This window comes from Nerophis ophidion, linkage group LG02 (assembly GCF_033978795.1).
Source record: "Nerophis ophidion isolate RoL-2023_Sa linkage group LG02, RoL_Noph_v1.0, whole genome shotgun sequence".
Lineage (NCBI taxonomy): Eukaryota > Metazoa > Chordata > Actinopteri > Syngnathiformes > Syngnathidae > Nerophis > Nerophis ophidion.
In genome coordinates, this window is record NC_084612.1 from 66,161,944 (window position 1) to 66,174,443 (window position 12,500).

The 12,500-nt window shown below is 32.5% G+C and overlaps 1 protein-coding gene across 2 annotated transcripts in view; it reads left to right on the plus strand.

Moving 5' to 3' along the window:
* Window positions 1–12,500, plus strand: part of LOC133543970 (ski oncogene-like) — a 134,380-nt gene that overhangs the window by 111,355 nt on the left and 10,525 nt on the right. For both annotated transcript variants that reach the window (XM_061888937.1, XM_061888929.1), the window contains exons 4-6: window positions 3,144–3,322; window positions 6,654–6,916; window positions 8,832–9,062. In XM_061888937.1, the coding sequence (XP_061744921.1) occupies window positions 3,144–3,322; window positions 6,654–6,916; window positions 8,832–9,062 (673 nt within the window). The remainder of the gene's footprint in view (window positions 1–3,143; window positions 3,323–6,653; window positions 6,917–8,831; window positions 9,063–12,500) is intronic.

Consider the following 12,500-nt stretch of genomic DNA (forward strand, 5'->3'; position numbering starts at 1 on the left):
TGTAGTCAAGAGATATAATCAACAATATATAGTTTAAGAAATAGTCAACAGTCGACAGGATAGTGGAGAGGCTATAGTCAACAGGATCTAGTCGAACGGATATAGTTCACAGAATAGTCACCAATATACAGTCAACATGATATAGTGGATAGGACAGTCAACATGATATAGTCGACAGGATTTAGTCAACAGGGTATAGTTGACAGGATATAGTCGACAGAATTGTGGACAGGTCATAGTTAACAAGATATGTTTGACATAATAGTTGACAAGGTTATACTTGACACAATAATCAACAGCATATAGTCGACAGGATGATGGAAAGGATATAGTCAACAGGAAATAGACGACAGAATAGTGGACAGGATATTGTTGACAGGGTTGACAGAATATAGTCGAAAGGATATAGTTGACAGAATAATGGACAGGATATAGTCAACAGTACATAGTCAACAGAATAGTGGACAGGATATCGTGGACACGCTATAGTCAACAGGATAGTTGACAGAATATAGTCGAAAGGATATAGTTGACAGGATAGTCAACAGGATATTGTCCACAGGTCATAGTCAACAGGATATAGTTAACAGGATAGTCGACACAATATAGTTGGCAGGATAGTTGACAGGATATAATTAACAGAGTATTTTTGACAGGATAGTCAATTGAATAGTCGACGGGTTATAGTCAATGGGAAAGTCGTCAGGTCATAGTCAACAGGATATAGTTAACAGGATATAGTTAACAGGATAGTCGACAGGATACAGTCGATGGGGTAGTCGACAGGATATAATTAATAGGTTATCTTTGACAGGATAGTCAACAGAATAGTCGACAGGATATACTTGACAGAATAATCAACAGCATATAGTCGACAGGATGATGGAAAGGATATAGTCGACGGGAAATAGACGACAGAATAGTGGACAGGATATTGTTGACAGGTTGACAGAATATAGTTGAAAGGATATAGTTGACAGAATAATGGACAGGATATAGTCAACAGGACATAGTCGACAGAATAGTGGACAGGATTTCGTGGACACACTATAGCTAACAAGAAAGAATATAGTCGAAAGGATATAGTTGAAAGGATAGTCAACATGATATAGTCCACAGGTCATAGTCAACAGGATATAGTTAACAGGATAGTCGACGGGATACAGTCAATGGGTTAGTTGACACAATATAGTTGGCAGGATAGTCGACAGGATATAAATAACAGGGTATTTTTGACAGGATATAGTCGACAGAATTGTGGATAGGTCATAGTTAACAAGATATGTTTGACAGAATAGTCGACAGGATATACTTGACAGGATGATGGAAAGGATATAGTCGACAGAATAGTGGACAGGATATAGTCAACAGGATATAGTCGACAGAGTAGTGGACAGGATATAGTCAACAGGAAATAGTCGACAGAATAGTGGACAGGATATTGTTGACAGGCTATAGTTAACAGGGTTGACAGAATATAGTCGAAAGGATATAGTTGACAGAATAATGGTCAACAGGACATAGTCGACAGAATAGTGGACAGGATATCGTGAACACGCTATAGTTAACAGGATAGTTGACAGAATTTAGTCGAAAGGATATAGTTGACAGGATAGTCAACATGATATAGTCCACAGGTCATGGTCAACAGGATATAGTTAACAGGATAGTCGACGGAATACAGTCAATGGGATAGTCGACTCAATATAGTTGGCAGGATAGTCGACAGGATATAATTAACAGGGTATTTTTAACAGGATAGTCAACAGAATAGTCGAGGGGTTATAGTCAATGGGAAAGTCAACACAATATAGTTGACAGGATAGTCGACAGGTCATAGTCAACAAGATATAGTTAACAGGATAGTCAACAGGTCATAGTCAACAGAATACAGTCAATGGGATAGTCGACAGGATATAATTAACAGGGTATTTTTAACAGGATAGTCAACAGAATAGTCGACGGGTTATAGTCAATGGGAAAGTCAACACAATATAGTTGACAGGATAGTCGACAGGTCATAGTCAACGGGATATAGTTAACAGGATAGTCAACAGGATACAGTCGATGAGATAGTCGACGGGATATAATTAAAAGGGTATATTTGACAGGATAGTCAACAGAATAGTTGACGGGTTATAGTCAATGGGATATAGTTAACAGGATAGTCGACAGAATACAGTCGATGGGATAGTCGACTGGATATAATTAACAGGGTATTTTTGACAGGATAGTCAACAGGATAGTCGACGGGTTATAGTCAATGGGATATAGTTAACAGGATAGTCGACAGGATACAGTCGATGGGATAGTCGACAGGATATAATTAACGGTATTTTTGACAGGATAGTCAACAGAATAGTCGATGGGTTATAGTCATAGTCAACAGGATATAGCTAACAGGATATAGTTAACAGGATAGTCGAAAGGGTACAGTCGATGGGATAGTCGACAGGATATAATTAACAGGGTATTTTTGACAGGATAGTCAACAGATTAGTCGACGGGTTATAGTCAATGGGAAAGTCAACACAATATAGTTGACAGGATAGTCGACAGGTCATAGTCAACGGGATATAGTTAATAGGATAGTCAACAGGATACAGTCGATGGGATAGTCGACAGGATATAATTAACGGTATTTTTGACAGGATAGTCAACAGATTAGTCGACGGGTTATAGTCAATGGGAAAATCAACACAATATAGTTGACAGGATAGTCGACAGGTCATAGTCAACGGGGTATAGTTAACAGGATAGTCGACAGGATACAGTCGATGGGATAGTCGACAGGATATAATTAACTGGGTATTTTTGACAGGATAGTCAACAGATTAGTCGACGGGTTATAGTCAATGGGAAAATCAACACAATATAGTTGACAGGATAGTCGACAGGTCATAGTCAACGGGGTATAGTTAACAGGATAGTCGACAGGATAGAGTCGATGGGATAGTCGACAGGATATAATTAACTGGGTATTTTTGACAGGATAGTCAACAGATTAGTCGACGGGTTATAGTCAATGGGAAAGTCAACACATTATAGTTGACAGGATTTAACCGGATATTTGACAGGCTATAGTCGACAGGATAGTCTCCTGTAAAAGTGCATGTCCAAACACACCTTTCTTGCCTCTGCAGGTCCAACTCCAAGTGCAAGGAGCCCCGGGCTCCCCAGGTCCATCCCGGGGACCGCCACGCTCCCAGCAGGGGGGCCCGAGCTGAACAGAGTATTGGCGACTTGCAGGCCGTCATCAAACAGTCTAGCCTGGACGACCTGGACACGGACGGAGACATCGATGTGGACGACTGCGACGATGGTGAGTGGATTTTATCACGTGGACGTTGAACCTCAGTCCCTCATTGACGCACTTTTAAACTCAGACAGGAAATGAGGCTCACAGGTGCTGTGTGATGGCTCCATCTGGTGGTCAAAAGTGGAACAGCACTGCTGTCTACGCAACCACAGCATATGATTTTTTTTTTAAACATAAATACCTTTTTAAAAAGATAACAATATGCTTAGTAATGTAAACAAAAAAATTATAATCAAGGCATTCAAAATGTGTACAAAGTGATATCATAATAATACTAATATTGATAATAATAAACATTGTACTTCCAAATTGGGCCTGATTTGCATTCGCATTGCTCATTATCACAATCCTCTATATTAATTAACATTGTATGTTAATTACATAAATAAAGTAACATTTTATTATCTTTTTTATATTGTTACATAATTCAATAAAATACACGTATATTATATATTAACGATTTAGGTTATTTTATGAAAAAAAAATTGTCGCTGTAATATTTTATTGTAAAATTTGTGTATTTTATAATTAAGGATTTTAATCTGTACTATTTGTAAAAAAAAAAAAAAAGAAATAAAAAACTAAATTGAGCTTTTGCACATTCATGTTCAGAAATGTACACTTTAGTTATAAATATTAAGTATTATTTTTTATTAACGTGGCAATGTTGTGCCACATTAAGTAACATTTTATGATATTTTTTATATTGTTATATAATACAATTAAATATATATTATATATTAACGATTTAAAAGGAGTTAGGTTATTTTATGAGAAAATATTTATTAGATACTGTATTATTTTATTGTAATATTTGTGTATTATAATTAAGGTTTTTAATCTATACTATTAAATGTATAAAAAAAATTTAATAAAAAAAACTCTAAATTGAGCTTTTGCCGACTCATGTTTACAAATATACAGTTTAATTTTAAATATTAAATAATCATTTTTATTAATGTGGCAATTTTGTGCCACATTAAGTAACATTTTATGATCTTTTTAATATCGTTATTTATAATACAATAAAATATATATTATGTATTAACGTTTTTTAAAACGATTTAGGTTATTTACTGAGAAAATAATTTTTCGATATTGTGTTATTTTATTGTGATATTTGAGTATTTATGATAAAGGTTTTAACTCTCTACTATTAAATTTGTAAAAAAATAAATAAATACAAAAAGTTTAAATTGAGGTTTTGCACATTCATGTTTGAAATGTATATTTTAAATTTAAATATTAAATATTAATTTTTATCAATGTGTCAATTTTGTGCCACATTAAGTAACATTATATGATATTTTTTAGATTGTTATATAATACAATAAAAAATACATTATACATTAACAATTTAAAACAATTCAGATCATTTTATGAGAAAAAATGTTTGTTACTGTGTTATTTTATTGTAATATTTGTGTATTTTATAATTAAGGTTTTAATCTATACTATTAAATTTGTAAAAAAAAAAAAGAAAAAAACTGTAAATTGAGGTTTTGCACATTTATGTTTAGAAATGTGTGTTTTGAATATTAAATATTAATTCTTATTAATCTGACAATTTTGTGCCACATTAAGTAACATTATATGATCTTTTTTATATTGTTATTTAATACAATAAAATATCTGTATATTATATATTAACGATTTAAAATGATTTAGGTTATTTTGTGAAAAAATGTTTGTTCCATACTGTATTATTTTATTGTAAAATGTGTGTATTTTATAATTAAGGTTTTTAATCTATACTATTAAATTTATAAATGATAAATAAATGGGTTGTACTTGTATAGCGCTTTTCTACCTTCAAGGTACTCAAAGCGCTTTGACACTACTTCCACATTTACCCATTCACACACACATTCACACACTGATGGAGGGAGCTGCCATGCAAGGCGCCAACCAGCACCCATCAGGAGCAAGGGTGAAGTGTCTTGCTCAGGACACAACGGACGTGACGAGGTTGGTTCTAGGTGGGATTTGAACCAGTGACCCTCGGGTTGCGCACGGCCACTCTCCCCACTGCGCCACGCCGTCCCTATTATCAAATAAGAAATAAAAAAACTGTAAATTGAGCTTTTGCACATTCATGTTTAGAAATGTACACTTCAGTTTTAAATATTAAGTATTCATTTTTATTAATGTGGAAATTTTGTGCCACATTAAGTAACATTATATGATCTTTTTTATATTGTTGTATGTTACAATTAGATATATATTGTATATTAACAATTTAAAACGAGTTAACATCCAATATTATATATTTATTATTTTATAATTAAGGTTTTTATTTTATACTATTACAGTTGTAAAAAAAAAAGGAAAAAAATGTAAATTTAGCTTTTGCCCACTAATTTTTAGAAATGTACACTTTAATTTTAAATATTAAATATTAATTGTTATTAATGTGGCAATTGTTGTATGTTACAATTAGATATATATTGTATATTAACAATTTAAAACGAGTTAACATACAATATTATATATTTATTATTTTATAATTAAGGTTTTTATTTTATACTATTACAGTTGTAAAAAAAAAAGGAAAAAAATGTAAATTTAGCTTTTGCCCACTAATTTTTAGAAATGTACACTTTAATTTTAAATATTAAATATTAATTGTTATTAATGTGGCAATTTTGTGCCACATTAAGTAACAGTTTATGATCTTTTTTATATCGTTAAATATAATACAATAAAATATATATTATGTATTAACATTTTAAAATAATTTAGGTTATTTAATGAGAAAATTATTTTTCGATATTGTATTACTTTATTATAATATTTGAGTATTTACAATAAAGGTTTTAAATCTATACTATTAAATTTGTAAAAATAAAAAATAAATACAAATATAAATTGAGGTTTTGCACATTCATGTTTAGAAATGTATATTTTAAATTTAAATATTAAATATAAATGTTTATTGATGTGGCAATTTTGTGCTCCAAATAGTAGATTTTAGTTTTACTTTGTTTACTTTTAAGAGGTTTAGGTTTTTCTTGGCCTTTGAATCAAATGCTTGCAATTGTACATATTTTGGATTATTTGTATTCATGTTTAGTTATATGATTACATGACATACTGTATATATTATTTATATATATTAAAATGTGAAATGTATCCTGTCATGTATCCTCCATGTTGCTATCAAAACAAAATTATTCATTCCTTTTCAGCCCAATACTAATATTTTTCTTGTAATAAGGCAAATGGTTCGTTTGAAGGTTGCTGTCATGGCGTAAAAAAGCTAGACGAGGTTTAATTGTGTAGTTTGCAGGATGATAGAAAATACTTGATTTTAAGTGCAAGTGTTTGCGTGCAGGTCCACTCGCGGCGTCCTCGCTCGCTTCGCCCGCCTCAGCCTGCAGCAGCGCCCCCCAGACGTTGACCCCTCAGCTTCAGGAGGGAGCCGCCTGGATGTCGGGACACGTTTGCCCCGAAATGGACGCCCTGAGACAGACGCTCTTCGCCGGGCTGGACTCCAAAGAGTCCAGGGAAAAGTTTTTGCAGGAGGTGCTGAGGATGCGGCTCAAGCAGGAGGAGAAGCTGGCGGCCGCCGTGCAAGCCAAGCGCGGCCTGCAGCAGGTAAACACCTTTTTTCTTCACTTTGCATCAAAAAGCAAGTCTTTAGTTGTATTTTTCTCAAAATCTAATAATTTTTACCTTGAGTTTATATTTGGGATTAAAAATGGCCCATTTTAAAGATGTTTTCAGGTAATTTTACATGAATGAAGAAGTCCTGCTATTATACCTTTGAGAAATAAGTCACATTAACTCAAAAAAGCTGCATATTTTTGAAAAAATTATATATATAGATATATATATATTTTTTTTTTTTAAGTTTTAATCAAGAATTGATTCTAAATCGAATCGTCACCACAAGAATGTAAATCAGATCGAATCGTTAGGTGCCAAAAGATTCACACCCCTATATGTTCCTTCTTGACTGCACTTAAATGTAGAATATATATATTATATATATATATATATGCATATATTATATACCATATATGTAATATATGTCATATATTATTAATTATTATTATTGTTTATTGTGAGCAAACTGTGGTGCTGAATTTCCCCCAGGGATCAATAAAGTACTTTCTATTCTATTCTATTCTATTCTATTCTATTTCCATTTTTTCTTTGTAAAAAAAAAAAAAAATAGAAAAAATATATATATATATCTATGTATGTATACACATATATATATATACATCCATCCATCCATTTTCTACCGCTTATTCCCTTTCGGGGTCGCGGGGGGCGCTGGCGCCTATCTCAGCTACAATCGGGCGGAAGGCAGGGTACACCCTGGACAAGTCGCCACCTCATCGCAGGGCCAACACAGATAGACAGACAACATTCACACTCACATTCACACACTAGGGCCAATTTAGTGTTGCCAATCAACCTATCCCCAGGTGCATGTCTTTGGAAGTGGGAGGAAGCCGGAGTACTCGGAGGGAACCCACGCAGTCACGGGGAGAACATACAAACTCCACACAGAAAGATCCCGCGCCTGGATTTGAACCCCAGACTACTCAGGATCTTCGTATTGTGAGGCAGACGCACTAACCCCTCTTCCACCGTGAAGCCCATATATATATACATATATATATATATATATTTATATATAGCTTTTGTTAATTCATATAATAAGCATGATTATTGTTTTTTTTTTTTGGGAGAAAAACAATATTCAGTTTGAATCGAGAATCGATTCTAAACCAAATCGTCACCACAAGAATGTAAATCAGATCGAATCGTTAGGTGCCAAAAGATTCACACCCCTATTATATATCCTTTTTTTCTTTGTAAAAAAAAAAAAACTTAAAAAAAAAAAAAATAAATAAATATATATATATCTTTTTCTAATTCATTTAATAAGTATGATAATTGTTTGTTTTTTAAAGTGTTATTTGTTTTGATAATTATAATGAAACTTATTAGAAAAGCCCCTTCCGGTTGCATGTAGATGGCCTAAAATAATATTTTTAAATATTGGTTCTTATATAAATTTTTAAAAAAAGTTAAATTTAAATGGTATTTTTAATTGTAAGTTTTTTTAATCTATTTTTTTAACATTATGAAACATTTTGAAATCGGGATGAATAAGAATGGCAATTTGGATGGAAATCGATATTTTGTGCATTCCTAATATATGATTTTTTTAAAGGGAAATAGACATATTTTTAGATCAATACAATTATTTGGAGGAAAAAAATAATTGTTTGAATAAAAAAAGTGTCATTTTTGAGAAAAAAGTAGCACTTTATTCGTGGAAAAAGTTGTATATTTTAAGGGGAAAAAAACTAACATTTAGGTTAGAAAGCAGACATTTTTTTTAAATTCATTTGTAATATTTTACAAGAAAAAAAAGACCATTTCTATTTTTTTTAATTTTGCCCCAAAAAAAGTCCCTTTTTGTCAAATATTTTTCCAAAATGTAAGTTGTTTTTTTGAAGTTTCCTCTTGACAAACACTACTTTTTGTGCAGGAGTTGGAGTTTGTGAAAGTGGCCAAGAAGGGCCGCCTGCGTGAGGCCGTGGAGGCCAAGAGAAACCTTCGCAAGGAGATAGAACGCCTTCGTGTGGACTGGGAGAGGAAGATGAGGGAGGCGGACGAGGCCAGCGAGCGCCTCCAGAAGGAGTTGGAGCAGGAGAGGAAGCTGAGAGGATGTGATAAAGGATGCCAGGCCGAGCGTCTACGGGGAAAATACTCAACTCAGGTAAGACCCAACTGTCGCCCGTGGTGTTACACTTTGAATAGAAATATCCTAAAAGTTGTATCATTATTATAATTTCCCGACAGTTAGTGAAGTTCTGCAAATAATCTGTGTTGGCCCTGCGATGAGGTGGCGACTTGTCCAGGGTGTACCCCGCCTTCCGCCCGATTGTAGCTGAGATAGGCGCCAGTGCCCCCCGCGACCCCGAAAGGGAATAAGCGGTAGAAAATGGATGGATGGAGGGGTGTCAGAAAAAAAGTGTATTCTTTGGGTTTTTTTTTAGAATGTTTCTTATTTTTTGCGTTGACAATTAATTAACATATTTTTTCCTGCTAAGATGAGTTGGGAAATTCCACAAAGTTGTATATTTTGGAAGTAATGCACAAATTTATTTTTCTGGAAAAAGTTGTCAATTTAAACATTTTCATCAAATCATGCAACTTTTTTCTCTTAGGATTGTAACTTTTTTCAAATTTTTTGAAATAATCTGGTCAGAGTCAAAATTTCGGCGTCATATATATATATGTTAGGGGTAAATAATAAATATAAATGAATGGGTTGTACTTGTATAGCGCTTTTCAACCTTCAAGGTACTCAAAGCGCTTTGACACTACTTCCACATTTACCCATTCACAGACACATTCACACACTGATGGAGGGAGCTGCCATGCAAGGCGCTAACCAGCACCCATCAGGATCAAGGGTGAAGTGTCTTGCTCAAGGACACAACGGACGTGACGAGGTTGAACCAGGGACCCTCGGGTTGCGCACGGCCACTCTCTCACCGCCACGCCGGTTATGAAAAATAAAATGTTAACATAAAAACTATAATAGTTAAATAACCAATTTTGCCGCAAGTTTGAAAAATGTCAAGGTGGGGGAGCTGGTAATGAATTATAAAACATCAACATAAAAACAATGATTAAACAAAAATATTTGCAGCAAAAACGAAAGATAAGTTTGGGGATATTTTGACAAGCTGGGGGGGCTAGATGACGCCAGTTAAAAAAAAAATTTTTTTTCAAATAACTGCAAAACCTAAACATTTTAAAGCACCAACACGTTATTGTGATAGTCACAATCTTAAGGGGAACCAACTTCCCACAACAATGTACCCAATTTAACATCTGGATTTTCTTATGCATTCCAATATGCAAGTATGGAATATATTTAGTTCATCAACTGTCGGAACTTTATCAAAATAAAGTATATTTACTTTAACAAACCTTGATGGAGATACAAAATGTTGGTACTTTTTAAAAACAGTAAATGTCCAGCCAAACGACACTACAAATCCAATCTGAGTGGAGTGAAATGAAATTCGGTACGTGTATTTGTATTGAACTGTTTCGGTACGGGGGTTTCGGTTCGATTCGGAGGTGTATTGAACGACACGGACATATTAAATAGCGCACTGCACGTTGTGTAAACAATGCACAACGAGGCACCATGAATTGATTTACGTGGACCCCGACTTAAACAAGTTGAAAAACTTATTGGGGTGTTACCATTTAGTGGTCAATTGTACGGAATATGTACTGTACTGTGCAATCTACTAATAAAAGTTTCAATCAATCAAAAAAACAACAACACCCGGCATGCTAGCAGTGATCAAGGTATATAATAGACTGACCCTCCGCAGTCCAGGTGGAGTTTCTTAAAAGCCTCGAATGTCCGGCATTTTAAGTTATGGTTGTGTGTATTTTCAATGTAAGTTCAGGGTTAAGAAGGGGTTAAAAAGAAAACAAATTGTGCACGCAGCAGCATTCGTGAGGGAGAGGCAGAGACAGAGAGAGCGAGAGAGTTATGATAAACGTACATGCGTCGCCAGGCTCTGCTTTTTACTCATAGATTAATCAGATTTATTTTTTTATTTTCTATAACAGGGGTGTCAAAAGTGGGCCCCGGAGGCCATTGCGGCACACAGCTAATGTTTTAAAGGCCCACGGCACATTCTAAAAAAACTATTACAATAAACAAAAACATAAACAAAAGTGAAATAAAAAATCTTGAGGGCTGAATGTCATTTAGAAAAACTTGCAACGTTTACTAATAAAACAAAGCTGTTTTTTTTTCTTTCAAACCGTCATTGTTTAAAACATAATATTGAATCAAAATCAATGTTATTATGAATTATTGACCTACCAATTTTCCGATTACTTCACATCAAATATTCCACTAAGAAAATTATTTTTGGTTGGAGATTTAGCAAATTTGTTAAATAAGTAATCAAAAAATGTATATTTAGTTTTTTTCTTACTGTACCGAAAATGAACCAAACCGTGACCTCTTGAACCGAGATACGTACCGAACCGAAATTTTTGTGTACCGTTACACCCCTAATATATATATATGTATATATGTGTATATATATATATATATATATATATATATATATATGTGTGTGTATGTATAGATATGTATATATGTATGTATGTATGTGTATAGATATATATATGTGTGTATATGTGTATGTATGTAGATATGTATGTATATGTGTGTGTATATATATATATATATATATATATATATGTATATGTATATGTGTATGTATATATATATGTATATATGTATGTGTATATATATATGTATATATATAACCCATATTCAGTTGAATATGCTACAAAGACAACATATTTGATGTTTAAATATATACATATATATACATATCTCTATATATACACACATGGACATACATATACATGTATATATACATATATATATGCATATGTATATATACATACATATATGTATAGTTATACATACATGTATATATACATATATATATATATACATGTAAATATATGTATATATGTGTGTATATATGTGTATGTATAAATTTGTATATGTATGTATGTGTATATATATCTGTGTATGTATATATATATATATATATATATATATATATATATGTATATATATGTGTGTATATATGTATATATATATATGTGTGTATGTTTTTATGTATATATAAATACGTATATAAATTGTATATTTATATGTATGTGTATAAATGTATGTATATATAAATGTATGTATATATGTGTGTGTGTATATATAAATATGTATGTATACATGTATAAATATGCGTGTATATATGTGTGTATATATGTATATATATATATATATGTATGTATATATATGTATGTATATATATATATGTGTGTGTGTGTATATATGTATATATATATGTGTGTGTGTGTATATATGTATATATATGTATGTGAATATATGTATATATACATATATATACACATATATATACATATGTATATATACATGTACAAGTGTATATATACATTTACACGTATATGTATACGGATACATATACATGTATATGTATATACATATATGTATACATACACACATGTATATGTATACGTATATACATATATGTATACACATATATGTATACATATACATGTACACGTATATGTATAC